At 44.9% G+C, this 27,102-nt stretch overlaps 1 protein-coding gene across 10 annotated transcripts in view; it reads right to left on the reverse strand.

The window, feature by feature from the left end:
* The window catches only part of ARAP3 (ArfGAP with RhoGAP domain, ankyrin repeat and PH domain 3), a 680,145-nt gene that overhangs the window by 195,213 nt on the left and 457,830 nt on the right, over window positions 1-27,102 (reverse strand). For all 10 annotated transcript variants that reach the window (XM_078653517.1, XM_078653514.1, XM_078653516.1 and 7 more), the window contains one exon: window positions 24,137-24,205. In XM_078653517.1, the coding sequence (XP_078509643.1) occupies window positions 24,137-24,205 (69 nt within the window). The remainder of the gene's footprint in view (window positions 1-24,136; window positions 24,206-27,102) is intronic.

Raw genomic sequence — 27,102 nt, forward strand, 5'->3', positions numbered from 1 at the left:
GTGTAGGTCGTTGCTTGTCGAAATCTATCTTGGTGTGTTATTGTGTAGGGAATTGAAGAGCTACTGCTCCAGTGGTGACTTTGATTTCCATCTCTTTTCCTGGAACATATACAGGATTTATTGTTTTGTGAATTATTGTGTTTAAAATATATTGTATTGTGCTTGAACTGAGTTTGATCGTGTGGTGTAATGCAAAAACTGTTTGAATTTCAAATTAATGCAAGTTTGCCTTAGTCTAAATCTAACTCACTAGCAGTCGCACAGTCCCCACCACAAGTTGGAAGTCCAGCATATAGGATGCTTGTGAGTGATGGGATACACTATTGAATATGGCTTATGGACTAGCAAAAGTCTGCTGAGAATGATATAAAGCTCCAACTTCGAGACAATGCTACTTTTGATTTAAAGGACATTGCACACATGAAACAATGTTTATTTAATATGGTTCCCTAACCAAGACCTGCACAGTTTGAAACACTGAATTAATGGGATACTACAGCCAATCTGAAAGCATATCAGAGGTTGTTGAAGGTCCAGATTGGTAAAGCTGTTCACGATTGGATGGATACTAAGTTGCATTTGAAGGAAAAGATAGAACGTGCTGAAGTGTTGGAAATTGTTGGTGCATTTCCTGTGATAGCTGAGGACGAGGCAAAGGGTAAATCAAATGAGCTTATGTGGAAAAGGGAAAAAAAGAGTGACTCTGATTTAGAAGATGAGGTGTTAGATGATTTTTTTGGTCAGTGAGACTGCCACCTTATAAAGAGGTGGAGATTCAGAGCAAGTCATGAGGATGATGACTCTGGAGTGTTCTCAGAGAGCAGAAAAAAGGTGCTTTGGAAGGTGTTTAAACGAGTAAAGCCAATTTACGACTCACTGATTTAAGAACTAATTTTTATATGACTTTACATTTGATGTTTGATGAGATGAAGTTTTTAAATGTTGAAGCAGGATAGCAGGCTTGTTGTGATATGAGAAGTTGTAGAGTGAGGCTAGTGAATTGGGTGTGATTGCACAAAGGAGGATTTGTAAGTCTTATATAATGGTGATGACAGAAGCTGACACATGAAAAGAGACAATTACACATTTAAGAGTATATTTGAGAAAGATTGTTGAGTTAATCAAAGATTGGCAGAATTTGCAAGACACAAGAGAATGGACTTCAAAAGCTGCTAAAGAATGAAAAGTGGAGAGTTGTGATTCTGAGTTTGATGTTGTTGAAGGAGAATTCCCATTGAGCGAAGTGCCAGGAATTAGTTGCACGGCTTATGTTCACATACCGTTGAGCAGATATGATTTCTGGACCTAAAACGATTTTCCAGAGCTTAGAGAGGACCCTGAGAAATGGTATGCAGAGATTACCAGGATTGTGACTGTGTTGAATGTATTATGTGAAGATTTGGACTGACTGCAACATGATGGTAAAGTGGACAGATGAATAACAGTTTAGGAGTTTGCCGAATAATAAGCCTTCCTCAATGGTTATGGATAAATATGCTGAGGTCATTGAACATTTGAAGGGAAAAGTTCTAGCTAAACCGGCTAATTGGTCACAAATCAAGAAGATGGCACAAAATGCAGAGGAGTCAGTTCAAGCATATTATGAGAGATTGATGTAGATTTACACACAATACAGTGAAATGGAAGACCCAGCTAAAAGGGGAGCTTTAAATGCTGTGCTGGGTGTGTGACCAGAGTTGATTATGATGGATAGCAAGCAAAGATAACTTGGTGAAATTCTGGTTTATGTGTGCCCATGAAGTGCATATGGGAAGGCCAATGAGACTTCCAGCTATTCTATCTGAAGCTTTGGTTACTAACACTGATGATTTGAAATTGGATTACTGTGAGCGAGTAGCTGATACAATACGCTCAATCTTTTACCAGATGCAACTTTCGAAACCATCTGTGCTTGCAGATTTATGTCATGATCTGAAACCAGGTGATTGGAGTGCATGCTTCTGATAAAGAGATGGTTAAACAAGCCATTGCATCACAAAAGAAAAATCAAGTACGATATGTGGATCCAGAAAGAGAGGGAGGGGTGAAGAAAAACAAAGCTGAGCAAACCAAGAAGAAAATCTAGGAAGTGGAGGCTTAAATGAAGTTCATCTGCCTAAGGTTCAGCTGCTTGTAGCTTATCTTTCTGAAAGAGAGAGACAGGAAAATAGAGCAGTAGAAGATCTTGAACAAAGTGGTGCAAAATCGGCAGAAGCAGTCATAGGAGGCGTTGAGAAAGAGATTGATGTGAATGCTAGAGAATCATCAGTGGGAGGTACAACAAGTGATACAACAAAAAAATCAACATAAAAGAGCAATCTGTACAGCAAGTACACAGGTTCTGAATGGGTGCATCTGACAAAGATTCAACTGAATGAAAGAGAAATTGACTTGAAAGGTCTTAAATGTTTGTTTGGAGATTCCAAAGGATCACTGTGAATGAAGTAAATGGACTGAGAAAGATAAAAACGGAGTAGGTTCCCAGATGAACAAGTGACTTGTTTTTTTAATAGGCTTGGTATTTGAAAACTGACTACTAATTACTTGGATTACTGATGACTTTTTGTACCTTGCTTTTGAAGATTGAATTCTGAAAAGACTATTTATAAGAATGGAGAAAATGTCTCCAGAAAAAAAGAGGATCTGCATGGTTTTTCAAATAGTTTTAATAATTCTTATTTCGGCTGCACTTACTGGTGGGTTACTGTATACATACCCTCCCGATGGCTATTTCTTAAACACTACTATTCAATCACTATTTTTGAAGAATTCTAAGCATCGTAATTTAGAACGTACAAATAGTTATTTTGGGGAAAATTCTTACATAGATATGTTGGAAGAATAATGAGAGCTTCTTAAATGTTTTCGTTTTGTGGATCAATTTGTGTGATGTTTTTAAACACAATTGCAGGAACGGGACTATGAGACAATTGATGAAGGCAGTGGTAGGTCTTGAAGAGAGGATGAGGAAGATTTACAAAAATCTGAAAGTGTTCCAGAAAGAAAATCCTTCAGGATCAAGAATGATGACTGAGTTGTAATAGTTTAGTATTGGGAGGGAGGTGTAGAGGAAGTATTGTGAGAAAGAAAACATTATTTTCCCTGTAAGCATCTGTTCGTCTTATGTTGTGCTGTAGATTCACATGTTCTGCAAATTCATGCTATCTAGGGTTGGGCTCGAAACTTTAGAGTCACAGGATGAATTGTGACTTCTCCCTTAGTTGGCAACACGCATGGACACCATGTAAGATTGTTTTTCGCACACCGGGTCAGGGTAGTGTGGCATGGTGAGTAGTGTGCTGCACATGTGTCGTTGGAAAAGGAAGTTAGTCACTAAAGGACAAGATCTGTGATCAAAGCTACAGGTTTCCGGGAAGGAGGGTGTGTGCATTTGAATCTACAGCACTACAAGCTTAGAACTGATGCTTACAGTGGCTGTAACATTTCCGTTTATCACATTTATTGCTGTGGATACAAATGCTCTGCATAGACTGTAAAGCAGTAGCCCTCTACAAGCTGTGGCTAGTGTGTGAGTGATGAAGATGTCTAAAATAGTGTCCTGAAGACCGTTTGTCTAATCATTGCTTGTTGTCTACACAATAATGTTTAGTAAAGGTGTGGAGAGTTGGACAAGAAGCTGTCTTGTATATGTCAGCTAATGGAATATTTCCCAGAAAACCCATGATTGCTAGCTATTTGGGTGGAGAGTGCACTGTGTGGGTAACAGGGAGGGCTCTGTTAGCTGTATGATCGCAAATCTGGATGCACTCGACTATCAATCTGAGGATGTCTGCTTTGGAGATGCGTTGGCCATTGTGCGATTTACCAAAGGTGGGGTTTAGCAAAGGCTATGAACAACTAGTCAGCTTTGTGAAAGGCCTTGTGTAGGAAGCTGGCTCTTTATATACTATTCCAAAGTGAGATATAGTGTGCACAGAGTCAAGTAGATCCCCAAAGGCTTACAAAGGTAAAAGAAGATAATACCTTACTCTCTATGTGTAATAGTGTAGGCGAGCATTAAGGCTTTATCAGAGGGTAGTGTTAAGCATTTATTGAACACACTCAGGCAAGAAATGATTTCACACACTCAAGGGCGGAACTCTGACCAATTTGCTTTGTATAAACATATTATTTGGTTGTATTTTATTTCTATAAGCAAGCCAGGCCTGGTACAGGTAAGTGTAATAGTACTTTGCAAGAATAATGCAGTTGAATACAGTTTGAATGCAGTTGAATGCAATTGGATTGGTTACAGGTAAGTCACTTGTTCATAAACAGTTAAGATTACTTTAAAGTTACTTTTGAAATTACTTTTTAAGTTACTTTTCAGATTACTTTTCTTACTCAGTGTGGTAAACCTAGATACCACACTGGGATGTTTCCTGAATAAAAGGTAAGTAAACATGTGTTTGTAAGCACACAGTTCCTTAAGTTTTCATATAATTTTCCAACTCCACAAAACATTTCTCACAGAAAAACGGTCAATGCAATCCTATGGGAGAAAATGAAGTTATCGGTATACAGGTAAGTAGTTGGTTTTGGGAGTTTAGTTTCTAGGGTTAGAAACAGGGTTCCCCCAGGGTCAAGGATGCACTCAAAGAGCACCCTCAGTGGCCCTAGGGCGGCCACGGGCAGAGTGCTGAGGCCCAATGTTATCCAATAGGGGGCCTCGGTTGGTGGCTGGTCACGTGCACGCCACTTGGATGTGGGAGCAAAGCTCCTAGGGTTTAGCTTAGGGCAAAGGGGGGGGATCTGATTTAGCACACAAGTTGCACCTGCAGCGGCACAGGGACGGCCGGGTGCAGGGTGCTGATTTGGCGTCAGAAGCCCTGTTGTTTTCAATGGAAGTTACCTATTTTGGCTGCAGGCTCGGTCCAGGAAGTCTTCCGAGAGGAATCACCAGCTTGGCAGGTAGTTTGGAGGGCACGGTGATGTAGGTGCACCTCAGTTCCTCGGCTCCATGGCGCAGGGTGGCCGCATGCATGGGTGCCTTTTGAGGTTGGATTTCACCATACCGGGTCAGTTGCAGTAGGGCAGTGTCTCCGTGCAGACTGCAGGCGATGTAGGGGAGTTCTGGAGGGGTCAACCCACGGTGGACTCGAACTCTGGAGTGCTGGGAGACCTCGCTGGCACCGGCGGGCCACTCAACTATGGCTGTAGTGTCGGGTGCAGTGGTGGTTTCAGGTGTTGGGTTTCTTTGTACTCAGCAGGCTCGGAGTCTTTTGAACAGAGCTGCTGTTCACAGGAGATCCAGTTGAAGGCAGTCAGTTGTCTCAGGGGTTCTGGAGGTCGCTGGCTGCAGGACAAGGTGACTTTTGGCACAGGATATCTGCAAACTGCAGACAGGCCGGTAGGGCTGGGGCCAAGTTAGTTCTTCTCTGCAGTCTCCTGCTGGGTGTCTTCTTTCGTCCTTCTTCTTCGAATGCTGCGGTAATCTGTCTTCTTGGCTCAGGGCTCCCCACTAAATTCTGTATTTAGGGGCGTTTTAGGGGTCTTGAAGTCAGTAGCCAATGGGTTACAGACCTTAAAGTAACTACACCCTTGGTGTGCTCACCGTACATGGGGGAGATGGAATCTGGTAATCAGTCGGGGTCTCAGCGTGTTCGGTGAAATCCTGGATTTCACCAAACACACTGAGACCCCGACTGATTACCAGATTCCATTACGAATCGAGAGTGGGGTATCCCCATATATATAAAAATTGCAAATCAAAGGCAACATTAGCCGAGGGATGTTTGGTGTACCGACTAGAAGATAATAACAAAAGGAATATACAATCAAGTGGTCATGAAGGCAGCCATCCATGAATTAATGGTGTGTACTGAACAGACACAAGGAACAGTATAGGAGGAGGAATTTAAACCTCTTAACAAAGTTCCAATTAATGAGAAGAACTCCTCACATCATAGAGGCACAATAAGATATGAATAGAATGAGCAGAGACTTAAAGTTTTGCTTTCAATGATTAAAGGAATTGGACATTTTTGGAAATTAGACCCAGTATATAATGCTAGTCCTGAAGAAGGTGGTTGGATAAAAAGTAGTAACACCGCCGAAACGCGTCGACGCTTTTGTAAAGAATCCACTGCTGGAGGGTTGTTTTCAGGACAAAAATAAGGATAAAGTGTTTGCCGAAACTACCTGATAATATATTTCAGCTTGGGATCAATATTTTGGTCACCACTCTAGGTTAAAATCGGGTTGGTGGTTGGCCTGTGGGTCTTGGTAGTTTTAGAAAATGAATTATGTGTAATTTACTGTGATTTTGTGTTTTTAAAGGAATGTATTTGCTTTTTAAATAAAATGTATCTTTTAATGAAGTTTTGCTCTTTAATGTATGAGTGTTTCTTATAATGTTAATTGTATTGGCTGAAAAAAACTTTCCGTCTCTTATGTAAATGAAAAATAAACATGTATTAGCACTACTTTTCAGTTTGGACAAAGATTGATAATAGCAGCGGGAAGATTCTCTGACTCTGAATGAGTGTGTGTATTAGAATCAGCAGTGACTGAAGAACAGCAGTGGCTGTTCAGTAATAGAAATCCAGGGTAAACTCCTTGCTTTCTTGGATAACTAGATGGACAGGTGAAAGGATGGCAGAGTAAAGCATTGGATGAGTGGGTGAAAAGTAGTGGTGTGCGAACAATTACGTTCTGCCGTCAGAGTTTGCGGAGCTTTGCACACTCCGTGCAGAGTTCCGCAAAAGTCCATGAAGTGACGCAGAGTGGAGTTTTTTCTCTTGAGCGGCTTGCCATGTTAAGTTGGCGAACGCTCGTGAGGAACAATTGCATGCTAGACATCCTCCGGGCGAGATTTCTCAATGCAGGCGGTCGCAGCAGGTCGCGACCGCTTGCATTGAGAAATCTGCTACTCGTGTTGAGGAAATTGCTGCTAGAGTAGAATGTTAGCCCCAGCCCAGAAAGCACCTGTGGCGCGACGTCTATTGCTGTTCGCACTGATTTTATAGAGCGGGACAAACTCCTGGCACTAAATATCAGTGCGAGAAGTGCAACTTAACAGACTCCGCTGCAGGCGGAACTCCGTGGCGCACTGCAGAGTTTTCCCAACACTTTGCGGAGTTCCGCGGAGTAGAACTCCACGACCTCCGCACAGGCCTAGTGAAAAGATGAATGGATGAATGGCTGTATGGCACACTGGATGGATGGCAGAATTGATGAATGGATGGGGTGGCAGAGTGAATGGATGGATGGCAGAGTGAATGGATGGAAGAGTGGATGAATGAATGGATGGATTGACGGATGATAGCAGAGTGGATGGATGGATGAATGGACGAGAGAGGATGGATGGCAGAATAGATTGATGGATGGCAGTGTGGATGATGGATGGACAACAGAATGGGTTGATTGATGGATGAATGACAGAGTGGATGGATGGTTCAGTGGATGGGTGGATGGATGTCAGAGTGGATGGATGTCAGAGTGGATAGATGTCAGAGTGGACAAGTGGATAGATGGCAAAGTCGGTGGATGGCTGGATGGATGAACGGCAGAGTGGATGGACAGATAGATAGCTGAGTAGATGATTGGATGGATAGACTGCTGCCCCCCCCCATATTTTACGGGAGGCTTTATTGTCTGTCCCAAACCTCCCCTGGCACTTCTTAATAATTCCCTCCGGCTTGGCCTGGTCCCTGACTCCTTCAAAACAGCCGAAGTGGTACCCATCTTGAAAAAGCCTAATGCGGACCCCTCCTTAATGAGCAACTTTTGCCCTATTTCCCTGCTCCCCTACCTTAGTAAAGTGCTGGAGGCCCATGTCACTAACTTTTTGAGCTCATTTATCGAACACACCCAGTTCCTCGACCCGCAACAGGCTGGCTTTAGGCGGGCCCATTCGACTGAGTCAGTCATCCTTTCAGTAATGGAGGAGCTGAGGAGAGGAGCGGACCTTGGGATCAGCCAGGCCTTGGTGCTCCTGGACTTGTCGGCTGCCTTCGACACGGTCGACCATGATATTTTGGTCAGCCGTGTCGGAGACGCCGGCATTCGGGGGCCGGCCCTTGGGTGGAACCGCTCCTTCCTAAGCAATCGCCATCAGGCTGTTTGCCTTTCCAACTACTCAGCGGATAAAGTTAAGTTGACATGTGGCATCCCCCAGGGTTCCTCCCTTTCTCCCCTCCTCTTTAACCTATATCTGATTCCCCTCATCCGGTCTTTACGGGGTAGCAATGTCATTGCATTTAACTACGCTGACGGCATCCAGCTAGTCTTTGACTTTGACTCCTCCGACCAATCAATTTATAATTTTCAGTCTACCCTGTGTCTTATTAGTAACTGGATGGAGGACAATCACTTAAAGCTTAACCCCGACAAGAGCGAGCTGGTCTTAGTCGGAGGTGCCTCCAACCCCTGGAATTCTAATTTCTGGCCTTTCGGCTTTGGCTCCCCCCCGTCCTGTCAACTCAGCAAAAAGCTTAGGAGTCATTATTAGCAAGGACCTTTCCATGAAGCCCCAGATTAGTGCTGTGGTATCTTCTTGCTTCTTCGATCTTCGGAAAATCCGTAAGATCTCTCGATTGCTAACCACGGAGGCCCTGACCCTGGCTCTGTTGGCTCTTGTAGTCTCTAGGATTGATTATGCCAACTCACTCTATGTTGGCATCCCTGCGTACCAGCTAAATCGCTTACAGCTGGTACAGAATCAGGCCGCAAGACTAATCTTCCATCAGCCCAGACACCTTCATGTTCGCTCCTTGCTTAAAGCCCTTCATTGGCTTCCAGTGGCTAAACGCAGCGAATTTAAACTTGGCTGCATTATCTTTAAAGCCCTGGCTGGCCTTGGCCCTGCTTTTATTTCTTCTCTTCTTTACCGCTATCTTCCTTCGCGTAATCTTCGCTCTTCACACTTGGCCCTACTTGCAATTCCTACTTTCAACCGCAAAAAACATGGGGGTCTTAGATTTTCTTTCCTTGCCCCTTCCCGTTGGAATGCACTACCCTTGGAGCTGAGACTCACTTCTTCTTACCCTCACTTTAGATCCCTTCTGAAAAATCTACTGTTTCGCCAAGCCCATGGATAATCACTTTCTTTTTTAAATTATCTACACTGCTGAATGTTTGTCTACCCTGTGCTCACAGCGCCATGAAACCGCTGGGTGTAAGTGCACTATAAAAGTATTTTTTAACATAACATAACATAACATGGATGGCAGAGTGAATCGGTGGATAGATGGTTGGCAGAGCGGAATGATGGATGGCAGAGTTGATTGATGGCTGGCAGAAGGGAAGAATGAATGGATGGATGGCACAGTTGATGGATTGATGAATAAACCGCAGAGTGAATGGATGGATGGTAGAGTGGACAAATGGATGGACGGCAGACTGGATGGATGGATGGCAGAATATATGGATGGATGGCTAAGTGGCCAGAAGAAAAACGGATGGTAGAGTTGATGGACGGAGGGCCGTTTGCATGATGGATGGCAGGGCGGGTGGCAGAGTGGATGGGTGGCAGACACATCCTGTATATGTTTTTTTAACATCTTTTTGAACACAAATAGGTACTTTACTGACCTTGTTTTGCATTGGCACTGCACATTTTTTAGCAAGATTTTATGCACATACCCCTTAGGTTGTCCTAGGTTGTATTCAAACATTTCCTTCAGCCCATCCAATATTTCCTGAATGGGTTCATCCTCCACAACCATAATCTGAGAAGGGGCACAGAGGTTAATAAAGATATGCACATCATATTGATGTAACCACCCCAAAATTAAAGGTCCATGTTTCGCTACATATACTTTTCCTTATATGTTTATTTTCTCAAATGAAATGTGAGCCTACATATAACCCAATATGTCAATAGTCTCCCCTTGATAACCTCCTGGAGATATATCCTTGGGATTTAAATTAGTTCCTCCCCACTCCCATTCAAACATCTCTCTAGGAATTATAGTGTACTTGGATCCAGTCTCTACCATAAGTTGGATCTGATGTCCATTAACTTCGAAACTGATTGTGGGCTTATTTCTCCTTTTGTTTTTGTTAATTAAATTTTTCTTCACAACAAACACTTAAAAGTCAACCTGCCCCTTCTTTGGCTGAAGATGAGTCTTCCGATATTACAGCCACTTAGTTTTGAGGCCCATATTTTCGCATCCTAGCAAAGCGACCTACACGACCACACTTCCCACATTCTTTGTTAACAGCAAAGCAAGATTTGTAGTCTGACATGTAGCCAATACTTCCTCATTTGTTGCACGTTCAAGGTTGTTTAAAACCTGTACTGATTTTAACTTTTCAGTATGAAGATTTTAGAACAGCCCTCTCTTCTACCTCAGTTTTAGGATTAAATAGTTTTTTTTTTATTGGCAGAGTATAATAAAACATTACACCGCTTCATCGTCTACAACCCAACGGGCCGGCAGCAATAGAGAAAATGATGTAAAGACCAAAAGGGGAATAGAGAATCATCCATCAATGTGGCAGGTAAGTTACACAGCAAGCCACCTACAACCCTTCTAGGGCTGGCCGCGTCAGACAGGTAAAACAATCAGAGGGAAACCAGATCAGTATAAGTTGCATTGCTCAAGCATATCTACGTTAACCAATATAAAGTGCACCTCAAGAGAGATCTGAAGCTAGTATCACAGGTGTTGGGTCAAAGAGTCTGCCTTTCCATCAACCAAGAACAAAATACTCAACTGAAAAAAGAAAAAACACAGAAGGGTCCACTATAGATGACGCCCCCACCCACCCTTTCCTTCTCCGAATGAGCCAAAGCAAAAACAGAAGCATAGGTATCTCCAACTGAGGAGTCGAAAGAGAAAACCTCCCTATGCAAGGTCTAACCCTAGACCCCGGTCTCCTATTCTTCTTGCATGTCCGGTAGGAATTTAAAGATTTGCAAATAATTAGGACAAGTTATTCTCGAAACTCTGAGGACAAAATAGTTATAAAGGAGGACCAGATCTTAGCGTAATCAAATTTATCCACAAGAGTGGCCAAGTGTTCGATGGTTGGCATTCAGGGCAAGGTCCATCGGCCTACCTCTGAGGGAGCGCAAAGGGATGGTCAGTGCATTGGGCAAGCCTTAAAATGTATAGACAGGGAGCTTCTGGATAGAAGTGTTGGAGGCCCCATCTACATCGTACAAATTTTTCTCCCAATACCTAGAAATTTCGGGCAATTCCACATAGGGGGGAGAAGAAGAGTCCCAGGGCTCCCACAACCCCACCAACATAAGCCATTCCACCCAGATCTCCACTTCGTCATCCTAGCAGGGGTATAATACCAGTAAGTAACGATCTTGTATGCTGTTTCGGTATGTCCCATAATATGAGCGTTGTGGTTTGCCATATAAAAAATTTCTTCCCATTTTTTGTCAGACTGCGTCTGCCCGATCTCCACTTCCCACCGCTGCTGCCCCGCAGATCTGCTCTTACCGCCGCTCAATGAGAGAAGTAAATACAGTTCTGATATAAGTTTGCGATCATCGTTTTTAAGGAATACCCATTTTTTTCAAACAGAAGCATTGGCCTACCTACCAAGGGATAGGTAGTGACATCCAGAACCCAAGGGAGCATTTGAGTGTGAAGAAAGTGATCAGACTGGGGGAGGTCGTAGTCTTACGCAAGTTGTGCGAAGGTAAAATATCCCTTATGGTCGAAGAGACAACCAAGCCGCTTACAACCCCCTTTTGCCTAGCTCGGGCCCGCCCCCTTGGCCATACCAGGCAGAAAGTCAGGATTGGAGAATATTGGAGACATAGGAGACGGGAAGGTTAGCTGGCAAGGATACTCTATCCCAGGCCTGCAAAGTAGGCTTCGTGATAGGAGAGGAGTACAGCCCCCATGCTAGAGAGGCGTTGGGCAGATACGCCGACCTGCCACCGTCTGGTCCATGAAGACCCAATGTTTCTCCGTCATCAGGCGATTCCATTCTACCTGGTACCGTAGCATAGAGGCCAAAAAATATTGATTAAAGTTAGGCAGGGCAAGACCGCCTTCCTTTTTGGGCCGTTGCAACGTAGCCTTCTGCAACAGTGGGAAGATCGGACCCCAGACAAAGTGCTCAATTTCTCTTTGAGTATTAGGAATCACCCAGGAGGCGGGAGGAGAGGGAGAGTCTGAAAAACATACAGCACGTTTATTATGACCGCTGCAAGCCTACCCATCCACAACAGCGGCAACCTCCGCCACTGTGCCAGGTCTTTCCGTATACACGGGAGCAGATTGGAATAATTAACTTCTGACTTCTTTGCCAAATTTTTATTAAGGACCAGTACAACATAAGTCACCTCCTTTGATACCCAGTCAAAATAAAACCGAGCCTTGAGAGCATCAACTGTAGGCTGTTTAGAGGTTAAATTCAGAATTTGTGATTTTTTGAGGTTGATTTTAAAACCGGATGCCTGGCCAAAGGCATGCATGTCCGCGACTATGGCTAGAAGAGAAGACAGGGGGTGAGCTTTGAGCTTTAGAAAATATGACATCATCGGCATAGAGGCTAATCAAGTGCTTATCGGCACCAAATGGGATACCTTGTGTGTTGGGGTTGTCTCGAAGCCTCTGTGCAAAAGGCTCCATATAAAGGGCAAAAAGCAGATGTGAGAGTGGACAGCCTTGCCTTGTGCCTCTCTCAATTGCAAATACATCAGATCGAACGCCATATACCCTAACTGATGCAAAACAACAGTTGATGGACAGAATGCAGAACAATGTCATACATTCACCCCAGTACAGAGATCTGGGCCTAATTCCATCGTTTTTTTGCACTCCACACCACCCCAGTTCAGACATGGCCGTATGCAAATCAGCCTTGACCCTGTGCCTCATGGGAACAGTCCAGCCCGAACTGCCAAGCCATGTCTTTCCTGGACCGGAATCAAGCATCCTAGGACCGCTTTCTGGCTATCAGCCGTCTTCAGTCAGGATAGCTTGACTCCAGTGGTGTGGAGAGCATGGGACTCACATCTGAGCATACCCATCCCACTCGGGGTGACAAATGAAAAACAACAGTTGATGGACAGAATGCAGAACAATGTCATACATTCACCCCAGTACAGAGATCTGGGCCTAAATCCATTGTTTTTTTGCACTCCACACCACCCCAGTTCAGACATGGCCATATGCAAATCAGCCTTGACCCTGTGCCTCATGGGAACAGTCCAGCCCGAACTGCCAAGCCATGTTTTTCCTGGACCGGTATCAAGCATCCTAGGACCGGTTTATGGCTATCAGCCGTCTTCCGCCAGGATAGCTTGACTCCAGTGGTGTGGAGAGCACCCTAACTGAGGCGCTGGGGGAGCTGTAAATGCTAGCGATGCAATGGCGAGACCGGATGCCAAACCCAAACCGCTCCAAGGTAGCAAACAGGTATAGCCAATGTACCCTGTCGGAGGCCTTTTCGGCATCAACAGACAATAGCAAAGCCTCCTCCTGGGATGGGCAGACCTTATCGATCAAATGTCAAACCCGCTTTGTGTTATCTCCACATTGACGACTGGGAATAAAGCCTGCCTGGTCTGGTTCTACCAGGCCCGGCATTAGGGGATTCAAACGCTGGGCAAGAATACTAGAGAATAATTTTGCGTCAACATTTAATAGGGAGATCGGATGGTAGGAACTACAGTGCAAAGGATGCTTGCCTGTCTTAGGTATGATAGTGACAGAGGCTTGCAGCATTGAGGGCGTAAGGGAACTGGTATTGAAGAACAAGTTGAACAAACGGGTAAGCAGAGGGGCTAACTCAGTGCAAAAAGTCTCTACTTCAGTTTTAGATAAATTTGTTTGCTCAAAAACACCAGAAGTCTTCTGATAAAACTGTCAATTACCTTTTCTTACTGGCCAATGTTTTTCTAAAGTTGCATAATATTTTTAAGGAATTGCATTATATCGGCTTACTAAGCACCATTACACAAACCAGAAAAATATTGTGACAAACTACAGTGGAACACTGTATGGTAACACAGAGCAAGCCACAGGTATCAGTGGGAAAACTAAGCATACATTTTTTATTTTATTCAAAATGCCTGAAAAATAAAATTGCTCTACTTTCCCCAGATCCATTTAAACTGTCTGCAATAAATATATACATAAATAAATACATTATTTTTTTTTGCTTATTTGGTCTTCTACATAATTGTGCACACATAAGCATGGCATGTGTTGGACCTGGCCCTTTTGGCAGGTTCACCCCGAAACTTTTTGCTTTTGCCTAGCCTGTCTCTGTAACCTGGTGTTGGTGATTTTAGGTCTCTGTGCACTTTTTCACTGTGGTACAGTGTAAAGTGCGTGAGCTCTCTGTGTATGTGTGAGAGTGACCTGCCCTCCCATAGGAATGCATAGGGAATATGTGTGACCATGGTAGTTCCTGATGTGTGGGGAGTGCAGGGTCGAATTTGGTATGTGCGAACTCGTGAGATTGAATGCTGCGTAATGATGTATGCGGCATGAATGTGTCTAGTGTGGAAGTGCCACTTCTAGACATGGGTGTGCATGTGTAGTGAGTGTGCTGGCACGTGATTGGCTGGAGCCTGGCTCCAGGAGTCTGGATGGGTCTGGCCAGTGGAGAGTGTTGAGATTAGCATGCTGGTGTGAGGGGAGGGGTGCACCTGGGACCTGAATAGGGCTGGGTTTTCCCCACACAATGCTGGCTCCGCCCCCTGTGGTGCGACTGATGACCCTAGCTTGACTAGTGAATGGGAGGGGTGGCTGAGCTCATCAAGGGGGCTCCCAAACCAGCTGTGCCTGGTTTCCCCCCCCACCCTGCACCGTTAGACAAAGGAATTCACTGTATAAAAAGGGGCTGTGTCCCCTTACAAAATGTTCTTGTTTCTGACTGGAATCAACCAGGGGCGTGCTGCTGCTTGGGCCCAGGGGAAGGCTTGCCTCCCTGGGCCCTGCCCAGCCCCTGGATCCCTGGATTGCTGGAGGACTTCTTCCTGGGGCCCCTCTGCCTGGCCTGGGGATGGCTGGGAGACCTTCCTTGCCCTGGAAGCCTGGTCCTGTGTTGCTGGGACCCTTCTTGTTATAGGGGTCATCTCTGGGGGCCTGTTGGTACTATCTATACCTCTAGCGCCTTGAGAGCGCTTTATTTTCCTTTCGGGGCAGAGCGCTGTCGTTTTCCCTGGGAGGGAAGCGCTCCCCTGCCCCTTATATGCCCCCGAGTGCGCAGGTGCCCACCCTGCATCTTTATTTGCCTTATTTGTGATAATTTAAAGGGTGCCATCCCGCTTCCACATTTATTTTATTCCTGAGGGAGCATACCTCTCGATGTTGCCCGCAAAAATGAGCGTTCCGCCGCCCGGGTCCGCGGACGAGAAACAAAAGAGGCTGCGCTGGGATTGGCTAGCTGTTTGTGGCTCGTCCCGCGGGGCCGCGCTCTGATTGGCTGGTCCCCGCGGAAGAGCTGCTACTTCCGGAGGGGCTTGCCTAGTGAGCCGCGCTGGGATTGGGCTGCGCCTCGACCCCCATCACGGAAGAAGGAGCATGGCGGCTGGTCGGCAGGGCTCCCGAGAGCGGAGGGAGCCCTGCAGCTTCTGGATGCGCCCCCGGTGGAGCGCGAGGCTCCCAGGCAGAGGAGAGAGCCCCGCCCGCACCGCCGACCGGAGGAGCCACCCCAGCAGAGAATAGCCCGGTGAGTAGAAACGGGCTGGGGGCTCCAGGCGTGTGCCAGTGCCAGCATGATTCAGAAAAGGGGGTGGTGATGAACAGAGTGCCTGAATTAAGCAGACCACTCTTACCCAGTCCAAAGATCAGGGCTTGATCTAACACCGTTTTTTAGCTCACTGCACCATCCCAGCTCAGAACTTGGCTATATGCAAATTAGTCTGTTCCTGTCCCAGTGCATGATGGGAACAGGGCAAACCAAACTACCAAGCCAATTCTTATACTGGGAAGGAAACAAGCTTCCGGGGACCGGTTTCTGCCATTTCAGGCGTCGTCGGCCCGGCTTGCTTGAATCCTCCTGATGGTGCAATGAGCAAGGGTCTCACATCTGAGTATACCCTTCCACGCTTATGGTGGACAAAATGATTCAGAAAAGGGGGTGGTGATGAACAGAGTGCCTGAATTAAGCAGACCACTCTTACCCAGTCCAAAGATCAGGGCTTGATCCATCACCGTTTTTTAGCTCACTGCACCATCCCAGCTCAGAACTTGGCTATATGCAAATTAGTCTGTTCCTGTCCCAGTGCATGATGGGAACAGGGCAAACCAAACTACCAAGCCAATTCTTATACTGGGAAGGAAACAAGCTTCCGGGGACCGGTTTCTGCCATTTCAGGCGTCGTCGGCCCGGCTTGCTTGAATCCTGATGGTGCAATGAACAAGGGACTCACATCTGAGTATACCCTTCCACGCTTATGGTGGACAAAATGATTCAGAAAAGGGGGTGGTGATGAACAGAGTGCCTGAATTAAGCAGACCACTCTTACCCAGTCCAAAGATCAGGGCTTGATCCATCACCGTTTTTTAGCTCACTGCACCATCCCAGCTCAGAACTTGGCTATATACAAATTAGTCTGTTCCTGTCCCAGTGCATGATGGAAACGGGGCAAACCAAACTACCAAGCCAATTCTTATACTGGGAAGGAAACAAGCTTCCAGGGACCGGTTTCTGCCATTTCAGGCGTCGTCGGCCCGGCTTGCTTGAATCCTGATGGTGCAATGAGCAAGGGACTCACATCTGAGTATACCCTTCCACGCTTATGGTGGACAAAATGATTCAGAAAAGGGGGTGGTGATGAACAGAGTGCCTGAATTAAGCAGACCACTCTTACCCAGTCCAAAGATCAGGGCTTGATCCATCACCGTTTTTTAGCTCACTGCACCATTCCAGCTCAGAACTTGGCTATATGCAAATTAGTCTGTTCCTGTCACAGTGCATGATGGGAACAGGGCAAACCAAACTACCAAGCCAATTCTTATACTGGGAAGGAAACAAGCTTCCGGGGACCGGTTTCTGCCATTTCAGGCGTCGTCGGCCCGGCTTGCTTGAATCCTGATGGTGCAATGAGCAAGGGACTCACATCTGAGTATACCCTTCCACGCTTATGGTGGACAAAATGATTCAGAAAAGGGGGTGGTGATGAACAGAGTGCCTGAATTAAGCAGACCACTCTTACCCAGTCCAAAGATCAGGGCTTGATCCATCACCGTTTTTTAGCTCACTGCACCATCCCAGCTCAGAACTTGGCTATATGCAAATTAGTCTGTTCCTGTCCCAGTGCATGATGGGAACAGGGCAAACCAAACTACCAACCCAATTCTTATACTGGGAAGGAAACAAGCTTCCGGGGACCGGTTTCTGCCATTTCAGGCGTCGTCGGCCCGGCTTGCTTGAATCCTGATGGTGCAATGAGCAAGGGACTCACATCTGAGTATACCCTTCCACGCTTATGGTGGACAAAATGATTCAGAAAAGGGGGTGGTGATGAACAGAGTGCCTGAATTAAGCAGACCACTCTTACCCAGTCCAAAGATCAGGGCTTGATCCATCACCGTTTTTTAGCTCACTGCACCATCCCAGCTCAGAACTTGGCTATATGCAAATTAGTCTGTTCCTGTCCCAGTGCATGATGGGAACAGGGCAAACCAAACTACCAAGCCAATTCTTATACTGGGAAGGAAACAAGCTTCCGGGGACCGGTTTCTGCCATTTCAGGCGTCGTCGGCCCGGCTTGCTTGAATCCTGATGGTGCAATGAGCAAGGGACTCACATCTGAGTATACCCTTCCACGCTTATGGTGGACAAAATGATTCAGAAAAGGGGGTGGTGATGAACAGAGTGCCTGAATTAAGCAGACCACTCTTACCCAGTCCAAAGATCAGGGCTTGATCCATCACCGTTTTTTAGCTCACTGCACCATCCCAGCTCAGAACTTGGCTATATGCAAATTAGTCTGTTCCTGTCCCAGTGCATGATGGGAACAGGGCAAACCAAACTACCAACCCAATTCTTATACTGGGAAGGAAACAAGCTTCCGGGGACCGGTTTCTGCCATTTCAGGCGTCGTCGGCCCGGCTTGCTTGAATCCTGATGGTGCAATGAGCAAGGGACTCACATCTGAGTATACCCTTCCACGCTTATGGTGGACAAAATGATTCAGAAAAGGGGGTGGTGATGAACAGAGTGCCTGAATTAAGCAGACCACTCTTACCCAGTCCAAAGATCAGGGCTTGATCCATCACCGTTTTTTAGCTCACTGCACCATCCCAGCTCAGAACTTGGCTATATGCAAATTAGTCTGTTCCTGTCCCAGTGCATGATGGGAACAGGGCAAACCAAACTACCAAGCCAATTCTTATACTGGGAAGGAAACAAGCTTCCGGGGACCGGTTTCTGCCATTTCAGGCGTCGTCGGCCCGGCCAGCATGAGGCACAGTGTGTCGGTGGCATGTAGGGCGGCCCGAATGGCAGTGGGCCGCCCCACCATTTTCCAGTGCCCAGTGTGGCTCCAACCCGGGCCCATATTTGTTAAGAGTCCCTGTGAGGGGCTTGGGGGCCCAGTTGTTGAGTACGAAGCCCCGGAGCTGAAGGGGCATTTCGAGGGTTCAGAGCGGCCCCATTGGCAGCGGACTGCTCCTACCTATGGGGGCATGATTATTTTAGGAGCATGAGGGATCCAATGGGCATATGTGCTTAAAGCCCCTATCGCTCCAACCTTTGGGGGCACGTTTGTCTAAAGAGCCTGTGTGGCTATCCCCTGGCCTTATTTTAGGCGCTAGTGTTTGGGGACATATGTACTTAGAGGACCAAGTGGGGTCCTCAAGGGTCAGTGATACCCCCGGTTGGGCCTATTTGACCTTCCAGAGCCTGTGTGGCTGCAACCCCTGTGGCGCAATTTGTCTAGGGCCAGTGAGAGCCCATGCCACAGTTTTCCTTCCATCTGTCCAGCTCTTAGTGGGCAGCTGCACCGTTTAGGCGCAATTGAGGGAGAGTCCCTGTGTGGGACAGTATTTATTTATTTATTTATTTATTTATTTATTCAAAGTTTAATATAGCGCGAACAAGATCCTTACAGATATCAGAGCGCTTCACAATGACAGGGTAGGGGCAGTAGGAATGAACAGAGGTAATGGGAGCAATGTAGTAGTCACTAACATGAAAGGATAATAATAACATACATAAAACATATCAATATACAGTCAGGTAAACAAGTAATATAAGACGGCATAAGTAATTGATCCCACTACAGAGGTGTTCAGGTACACTTTGGGTGTGTGGGAGGCTTATAACAGTGTTTTAGTATAGAGAGAGCACTGAGTGGGGGCAGCGGGAGGGTGAATCAGTGACCCAACGTGTATCATATATTGGTCGGTAGTAAGAGAGTAGCGTAATAGTGTCTCCCTCAATTAGAGGTATAGTGCCAAAGGACAAGGTGAGCATTGACACAAGGCAAAGCAGAGTCTCTGATCCAACACCTATAGCGTTCAGGAGATCTTGGCCAGAAGGATGGTTTTCACCTCTTTCTTGAAGAGTGCAGTGGAGGAGATAAGCCTGGTTTCAGGAGGGAGCGCATTCCAGATCCTGGGTGCCATTCCTGAGAAGGAGCGCTTGTAAGTTTTCTCTTTCCGGAATCTACGGGGTTTCAGGAGGAGATTTTTTGAGCTTCTATTGGATCTCGAACCTCCTGATATAGACAACTTTTGAGCGAGGTAGTTGGGTGCATTGTGGTGCACTGCCGCGTGTGTCATAACTGCAATTTTTAGTTGTATTCTGGCTTCAAAAGGCAGCCATTTTAGGGACTTTAAGTCTGGGGAAATATGCGAATGTTTTCTTGAGCCAGTAATGAGTCTTGCGGCAGCGTTCAGGGGGGCTCTTAAGGGTGCTGTTGTGGATAGCGGGAGTCCGCTGAGGGCCACAATTCCATAGTCTATTCGAGGGATGACTAACGCTTGTACAGCAGTTCGGAAGTCTTCAGCAGGGAGGAAGGGTTTAATTTTCCTCAGTGTGTTGATTTGGAAATTAGCTGCTTTTGTGGCTTTGCTGACGTGCTGCTGCATGTTGAGCTTGGCGTCCAGTGTGATGCCTAGGGATTTCGCTGAGTCCACGATGGTGGGTTGGACATTGAGTGCTGTTAGGTTGTTGAGCCATGTTTGGGTGATTGAAATTTTCGCCGGGGGTGAGATGAGAAGGAACTCAGTTTTCAGAGCATTTAGTTTGAGGTGATTATCGGCTAGCCAAGATTGAGTGTTAATAAGCGTGGAATTCAGATGTTTGATGTCTTCCGGGGATTGAAGCTTTAGGTACAGTTGTGTGTCGTCGGCGTACATATGGAATTGGACATTAGAAGCTTGGAGCAAGGTGGCGAGCGGTTCCATGACGAGGTTGAACAATGTGGGGGAGAGGGAGGATCCTTGTGGAACACCTAGATCTGCAGGCACAGGTGAAGATAGCACATTGTCGATCTTGAACTTCTGAGTCCGGTTGTGAAGGAAGGACGAAAACCATTTGAGAACCGTTCCCGATAGTCCCATTCTAGTGCTTAGCAGCTCCAGCAAGTTCTCATGTTTGACCGTGTCAAATGCTGACGAGAGGTCCAGAAGGATGAGGAGGCAGGACTCATTGCGATCAAGAATTTGGAGGGCGTCATCAATTATGTGTGTCATAGCTGTTTCCGTGCTATGTTTCGCTCGGAAGCCTGATTGATGAGAGTTGAGGAGGTCAAATTGGTCAATGTGTCTTGTTAGTTGGAGTTGGACACATTTCTCCAGCAGTTTGGCCAGGGTGGGGATATTGGTGATGGGCCGGTAATTGTTTAGGTCAGACGGATCAGCTGTAGGTTTCTTGAGTATAGGCGTCACTTGCCCCACCTTGAGGGAGTGATGGCACAGTGGTGGCACAGTGATGGCACAGTGGTGCCAGGCCTACTATAGCTGCGCAGCACTTAGGGCCAGCTGCAACGTTTAGGCCCTGTTGTTGCTCTCAGCTGCCCAGCAATTAGTGGGCAGCTGCAACGTTTAGGTTTGCGCTGGTGGCGCACCCCTGACTGGCGCTGCGAAGGCAGCGCGCCCTGACATTTTGGACACAGGGCATTTAAGCTCCTCTTGAGATGGCCACTTGGCCAAGGGGCTGGAATGTGATTTTATTTTGGCGCAATGTGATTATCTATGTGATGGTAATTGCCTAATGTGATATGTGCTTTAAATGTGGTGCTAGGAAATGCAATACATTTAGTATGTTTTACGCACCCTGTGTTTTATACCTCTGAACTTTGGTTTAGGATTATGAGGTTATTTTTGTGTTTTATGCATTATGTGTCTTACCTACACCTCTGAATGTTTCTATGCATCATGTGTAATGCTTCTAACCTACACCCCTAAATGTATTTTATTCTTAGGTGGTTGTGTTTTGCCTAGTATAGTTTATACTAGAGAGGTTATGTGTCCATGCGTGATCTATATCTATGGTTATTAGTATTGCATAGTGTGTACCTACCTTTACTAGTAGTTACTGGTTATGACCTATAATTGTTCTTTTGTGCTACACTTATTCTAAGTTCTAGAAGTGCTATTTCTGCTAAGTTTTAATTCTGACAGTGGCCCATGTGCCCTGTCCTGGTGTAAATAATCCCTTGTGAATATTGCCCATGCCAGTTGGCACAATGTATATTGTGTGATTACTATCTGATGTGTTTTGACAATACAGAAGTTATTTTTATATAACCTTGTGTGGAGTTCCTTTTGTGGTGTGCCTAGGATGTTGTTGCTGTTGTGTGCGTGCGCGAATGCTTAACACATTGCCTCCGGGATAAGCCTGTCTGCTCGTGCCAAGCTACCAAGGGGGTGATCAGGGGTTATCTTGGCGTGTGACTCCCTTGCCCTGACTAGAATGGTGGTTTCTGCCTGGCTTTGGCGTAAGCCTTAGCCAACCAGAAATCCCAGTTCTAACAGCATGGTTCAGTTCTTGGCTGGTGCTGTGTTGGACATTGTTGCTTTGTCTTATTAAAAAAACACAGGACACGGTTTCAAGCTCCCTCATGTATTTTGTTATCATTGTCATTTCATTTATAACTTTATTTCGATTTGTATAAAATCACAAAAGTTAGAACACATATACAGAATATATAATAAAAACAGTGACGGAGCTGCTCATGATATTTACAAGGAATGATACAGTTTATATAGTCTTGCACCTTATTGCAACATTTAAAAATGATTTATAAATAATTGTTAAAAACATTAAAACGTTAAAAAAACAGATTGTAGTCCTATATTTGGCTCTCAGCTTTTGCAGGGGGTACATTTATTCTAGGGGGATAATACAAATGGGTGATTCAAAATTGGGGAGGCCTCACTAGTGGTGAACCTTTGCCTCTGCCTCTTCTCTTTCCAGCGAAGCACCCATACCCAGCCTAGATACTTTGCAACTGCTACCACAACCGGATTAGCCACTGAAGTTTTGAGGATTCGGAAGGCCTCAAGACTAGACCTAGTACACATATTAACACAGGTTGGTTTCAGCCACCTCGTTCTTGGTTTACTGTATGCAGGACAAACAAAGAAGATGTGATCTATTGTTTCTATAGTGTCCACACAAAACGGGCAGTGGCTGGATTGTGTATTACCCCACTTGATTGTAAAGTTGTTGATGGGAAGCGTTCCTACTCTAAACTGGGGGAACAACTTCCTATCCCGGGATGAAGTAATGATATCCCAATACAACTCATATTTGGGCTCCAGCTTTAAATCTAAAAAACACTAGACAGGGAGGTGCCAGAGGATGCCTGGATACATTTCATGTTGACCATAACCCAATAGACAGCTTTAAACTCGGATTTGGATGGAAATATACTATCAGCTGGGGATGACCACAAGTGGACCAATCCCATGTCTGATAGTATATTATGTACAGTCTTAAACCACCCCAGTTTCCTGTTGACATCCATGTCCTTGACTTCCATCAAGGCTTGGGCATAGTGGGTAAGTTCTGGGGTTACCCATATTCTTCTCCAATAGGCAACCAGCCTGTAGTGTGCCACATCCCTAAAAGTATTGCACCCTAAATCCAAAAACAGGGGTAGTAGGGGGGTCGATTGTGGAAGACCGATTATAGAACGTAAAAATTTGTTCTGAGCCATAACTAGGCTGTCCACATTTACATAACCCCACAGCTCTGCTCCATAGAGTATCGAGGCACCAATTTTAGATTTGTAGAGCTGGAGCACCGGTGCTATGTGTTTTGTGTGGGACTGTCTGTGTTCCTTCAATAAAGCTCCCGCAAGTTGGGCATGCCTAACTGCTTGTTGGGTGACCTGCGGTTTCCAGGTTACCTTCCTGTCTATTAGAACACCCAGGTAAGAGAATGTCTCTGTTTGTTCAAGAATTCCCTCGTTCATTTTCATAATTAAAGTTTTTGTTGCACAGCAACTTCATTGTGCTTTTTATTTGTTTTGGCAATGTTGCACAGAATCGCCAAAAGTCATTGGCAAAGTCAATAGGTCTCAAAGGAGAGACCTATTGGCTTTGCCAGTGCTTGTTCAATATAACTTTAGATACCAGTTTTAAGATTTGTCTCCGCCTTTTTAGTATTAATGTCAATTATTGTATGTTGTTTAACAACAAATGTGTGCATTGTCAACATAATTGTGTTTCGCATATATACAGTAACATTTAAATTGGCTCACCCCAAATTCTGCATGTCTCATGCACTGTATATGATTATTATGTACTGACAATCAAGGGTATTGTCAGTGGGATGTGAGCTATGCAGAACCACTTAGAGGTTATTCTCCAGCCATAGGTTTGTATGCTTGTTTATTAGCATCACTATGGTTTCTAAGATGTATGTATGTTTGTATGTATGTGGTCATTGTAAAGAAAGTCCCTAACCCAAACAGTGCCGCGCTGCACAAGGTTAAAGACAAAGATATGGTCAACAAGTGATTGGAGAGGTAGCTAGGTTTAAGGAGCTGAGGTATACTGTTAGTGCACTGTGATTTAGTGTTCTAAAAACTTGAAACTTTATCTCACAAGGAACGCTAGATTACTGGATCCCCAGTATTCTACGTGACTTTTGATGTCACTGATTTACAGAATAGAATTTTTAAATAAATTGAACTTTGAAGAAACAGCACTGACTGAAACTGATTTAATTGAACATTAGTTACTTTGTTATCCAACTTGACTGCAATAGTACTGGTGCCCTTAGGACAACGACATGAACTCACCTGTACGTCTTTCCAAGTGGTTATTAGGCTGTTTTCCAAATCCATTTGTGTCACCTGATCATCTTCAATCTGAAAGCAATATGGAATGAGTAATGAAAAGAACACGTAACCCATAAAAAAACATAAATGCTAATAGGTAGAATAACTGAATTAACCTCAGACACTTGTAATATACTAGACTGCATTCAAGTCAATCGTTTTTTTGCCCACTAAGCTGCATTTGACCCAGATAATCCATCTGGAAATCAGTCTTGGTCCAACTCTAGAAGGAGCAGACCAGCCCAAACTGCAAAGGGCAGGCTGCTTTAGATGAGAACAGAAACAAACCCTGCTAGCGTTGGCCTATGTAGACTTCTTTAGTGATGTATAGCTTGATTCCTATTGCACAGTGAACACAGGATGCACATCTGGGCATACACCAACCTACACAATCATAGCATAGGCCACGACTTTGCCTACCAGGCAGCAGTCATCCCACCCTATGTAGCCTCAACTACTATTGTGGCATTTATTTGCAATATGGTGGGAGCACTTCAGTTAGACATCAATGCCGGGCAAGCTGCCCTTTCTTTATGCCTGCTCAGCTATTTTCTCTATCAGAAACAAACCTCCAAAGTGTATGATTATGTCTGAAAAGAAAAAAACGATGGCCTAGAGCACATAAAGTTATAACAATGCACATTTGAGTCATTATTTAATCTCCCTTCTGGATCCGCTATGCCTCACATGCAAAACTTGTCTACACAGGAAGGGAAAATCTGCCTACGGAGGACAGCCTTAAAGCAGAGTAAGGGCTTCAGCCCAGTACCAGATGGCAATCCCTAACGTATATCAGCACAGCCAGTACAGACTACATGAGCGTACAATCAAGTGGTTTTCCCATCTCTAAATACGGTGGTGGAACTGTGACTCTGGTCTGAAAGGTGTCTTGCTGATTTGCTGCGCTGCCAAATTCTAAATAAGACCCTTAGTCCTAGCCATATGGAGCTTGCTTCCTTCTGAACTTGGCAGGTAACCAACTGCGGATTCTGTATTCTCAATAATAATTTTTTCAAAAGTGTTAAATTATTTTATTAAGAAATCTTAAAAAATGAAATTAACATATAAAGGTGCCATTTATAGCATAGAATGTGGCATAAGATTCTCTCTTGGCTAACAGTTATCTGTCACTCAGGGGGAAAGCTGTTCCAACCAAGGGGACTTACAAGTCAAAATCAGCAGTCACGTGTTTTGTCAGGTTCTTGTGAAATTATGTTTTGTCTAAAGGCCCATCAAGGAAGGAAACTAGACTAATGTGTGATAAATATGTTCTAAAGTAAAAAGGGAAGTAGCATTCAAGATTTGTACTAAAAAAAGATTCTTGCTCTTGCATACAGAGGACCTAACGGAGATACTGGCATTCGTAAATTACACATCATGAATCCAGAAATCTACTCTACAAGTATAAGATTATCCCCATGGGAATAGATTTCCGACTTAATGAAGGCTGTCTTTATGAATCACGCACAGAGTGGCGTGATCTAAGTTAGGAGCATAGTGATGCAAAAGTCATGAGCTTATCAGTCACATCAGCACAAGAGCAACAGACTCAGACCCATAGAGGGCAAATCTCTGAGCCCTAGGAAAGGGGCTGCACCAAGGACTTCAAGTATCTTTTCCGTCACTCAGATGATTTTAGCTGACTTTGCGGGTGGTGCTGAAAGTGGCTGTCCTCAATGCATGGGAAAAGTTGTCATGGAAGGCAGCAGCTTGTTTGAGAACACCTATTCTGGAGTCTGTGGAGGCAAAGAGGACCTAGTTTCCATAGAAAAAGCAGTTTTGGTTTTGCCAATAACTTTGGCGCACTTAGTACAGCAGTCGATTCAGCTGCTGTGTGGAAAGTTTTGGGGTGATTCTACGTTTAAAATAAAAGAGAAAGGTGGTGACCCCTTCATCACAGGGTTTACAGGGACCTGTGTTACTTCCCTTTGCTGAATACTGGAAAGAGAAGAATCATTCAATAGGCTTTAAATGGCTAGAAATAGCCTTATTTATTTATTTATTTTTATTTTTTTTTTAATTTTGAAAGTTTTATATAGCGCGAACAAGATCTTTGCAGATAACAGAGCGCTTTACAGAGGCAGGTGTAATCATCATCAAGATCATCAAGTTCAAGTACATAGCAGAAATATTACGTATAGTACAGGTATGAGGTAGCAAGGCATCGTTGGAGTGTATGACAACAAAAACGCTGTAACTATACAGAGATGGAGAAAAAAAGGATCTAAGCACTTTAGACTAATATAAGTCAAAACACACGTGCAGAGGAATATATAGGCTATATCATAATAAAATACTGGAGTACAGTTCGCAGTGTTAGTCAAACGCATTGTTCAAGTGTATTTAGCCATAAGGATACTTTTGACTTCTTTCTTAAAAAGAAGGGAGGAGGAGATGAGCCTCGTTTCAGGAGGAAGTGCGTTCCAGATCCTGGGCGCCATTCCAGAGAAGGAGCGTTTGTAAGTTTTTTCCTTCCGGAATCTTCGCGGTTTCAGCAGAAGATTGTTTGAGCTCCTGGTAGTTCTGGACCCGCCGGAAATTGTCAACTTATGAGAGAGGTAGCTGGGTGATTTCAGGTGTATAGCCTTGTGCGTCATGCAGTCAATTTTCAGCTGTATTCTGGCTTCAAGGGGCAACCAGTTCAAGGATTTGAAGTCAGGGGAGATATGCGAGCCTTCTTCATAGACATTAGCATGCAGAAGACAGCCAGCCTCCTCTTCCAGAAAAATACCTTGTCCTTTCTCACTTTGAGGAACCTAAACTGTTGTGCAGATATGATGATTTGAGGAAGGGTTTGTTGGCATTTTTTGTTTCTGTCACAACCAATGTATTTTAGGATATCTGATACTCATGTGGGTGAACCTATCAATATTATCTGTTAAAGGCAGATTGATGATTTTTAGGCTTTGAACCCATGTAACGTTGCT

Source organism: Lissotriton helveticus, chromosome 7, assembly GCF_964261635.1.
Source record: "Lissotriton helveticus chromosome 7, aLisHel1.1, whole genome shotgun sequence".
Lineage (NCBI taxonomy): Eukaryota > Metazoa > Chordata > Amphibia > Caudata > Salamandridae > Lissotriton > Lissotriton helveticus.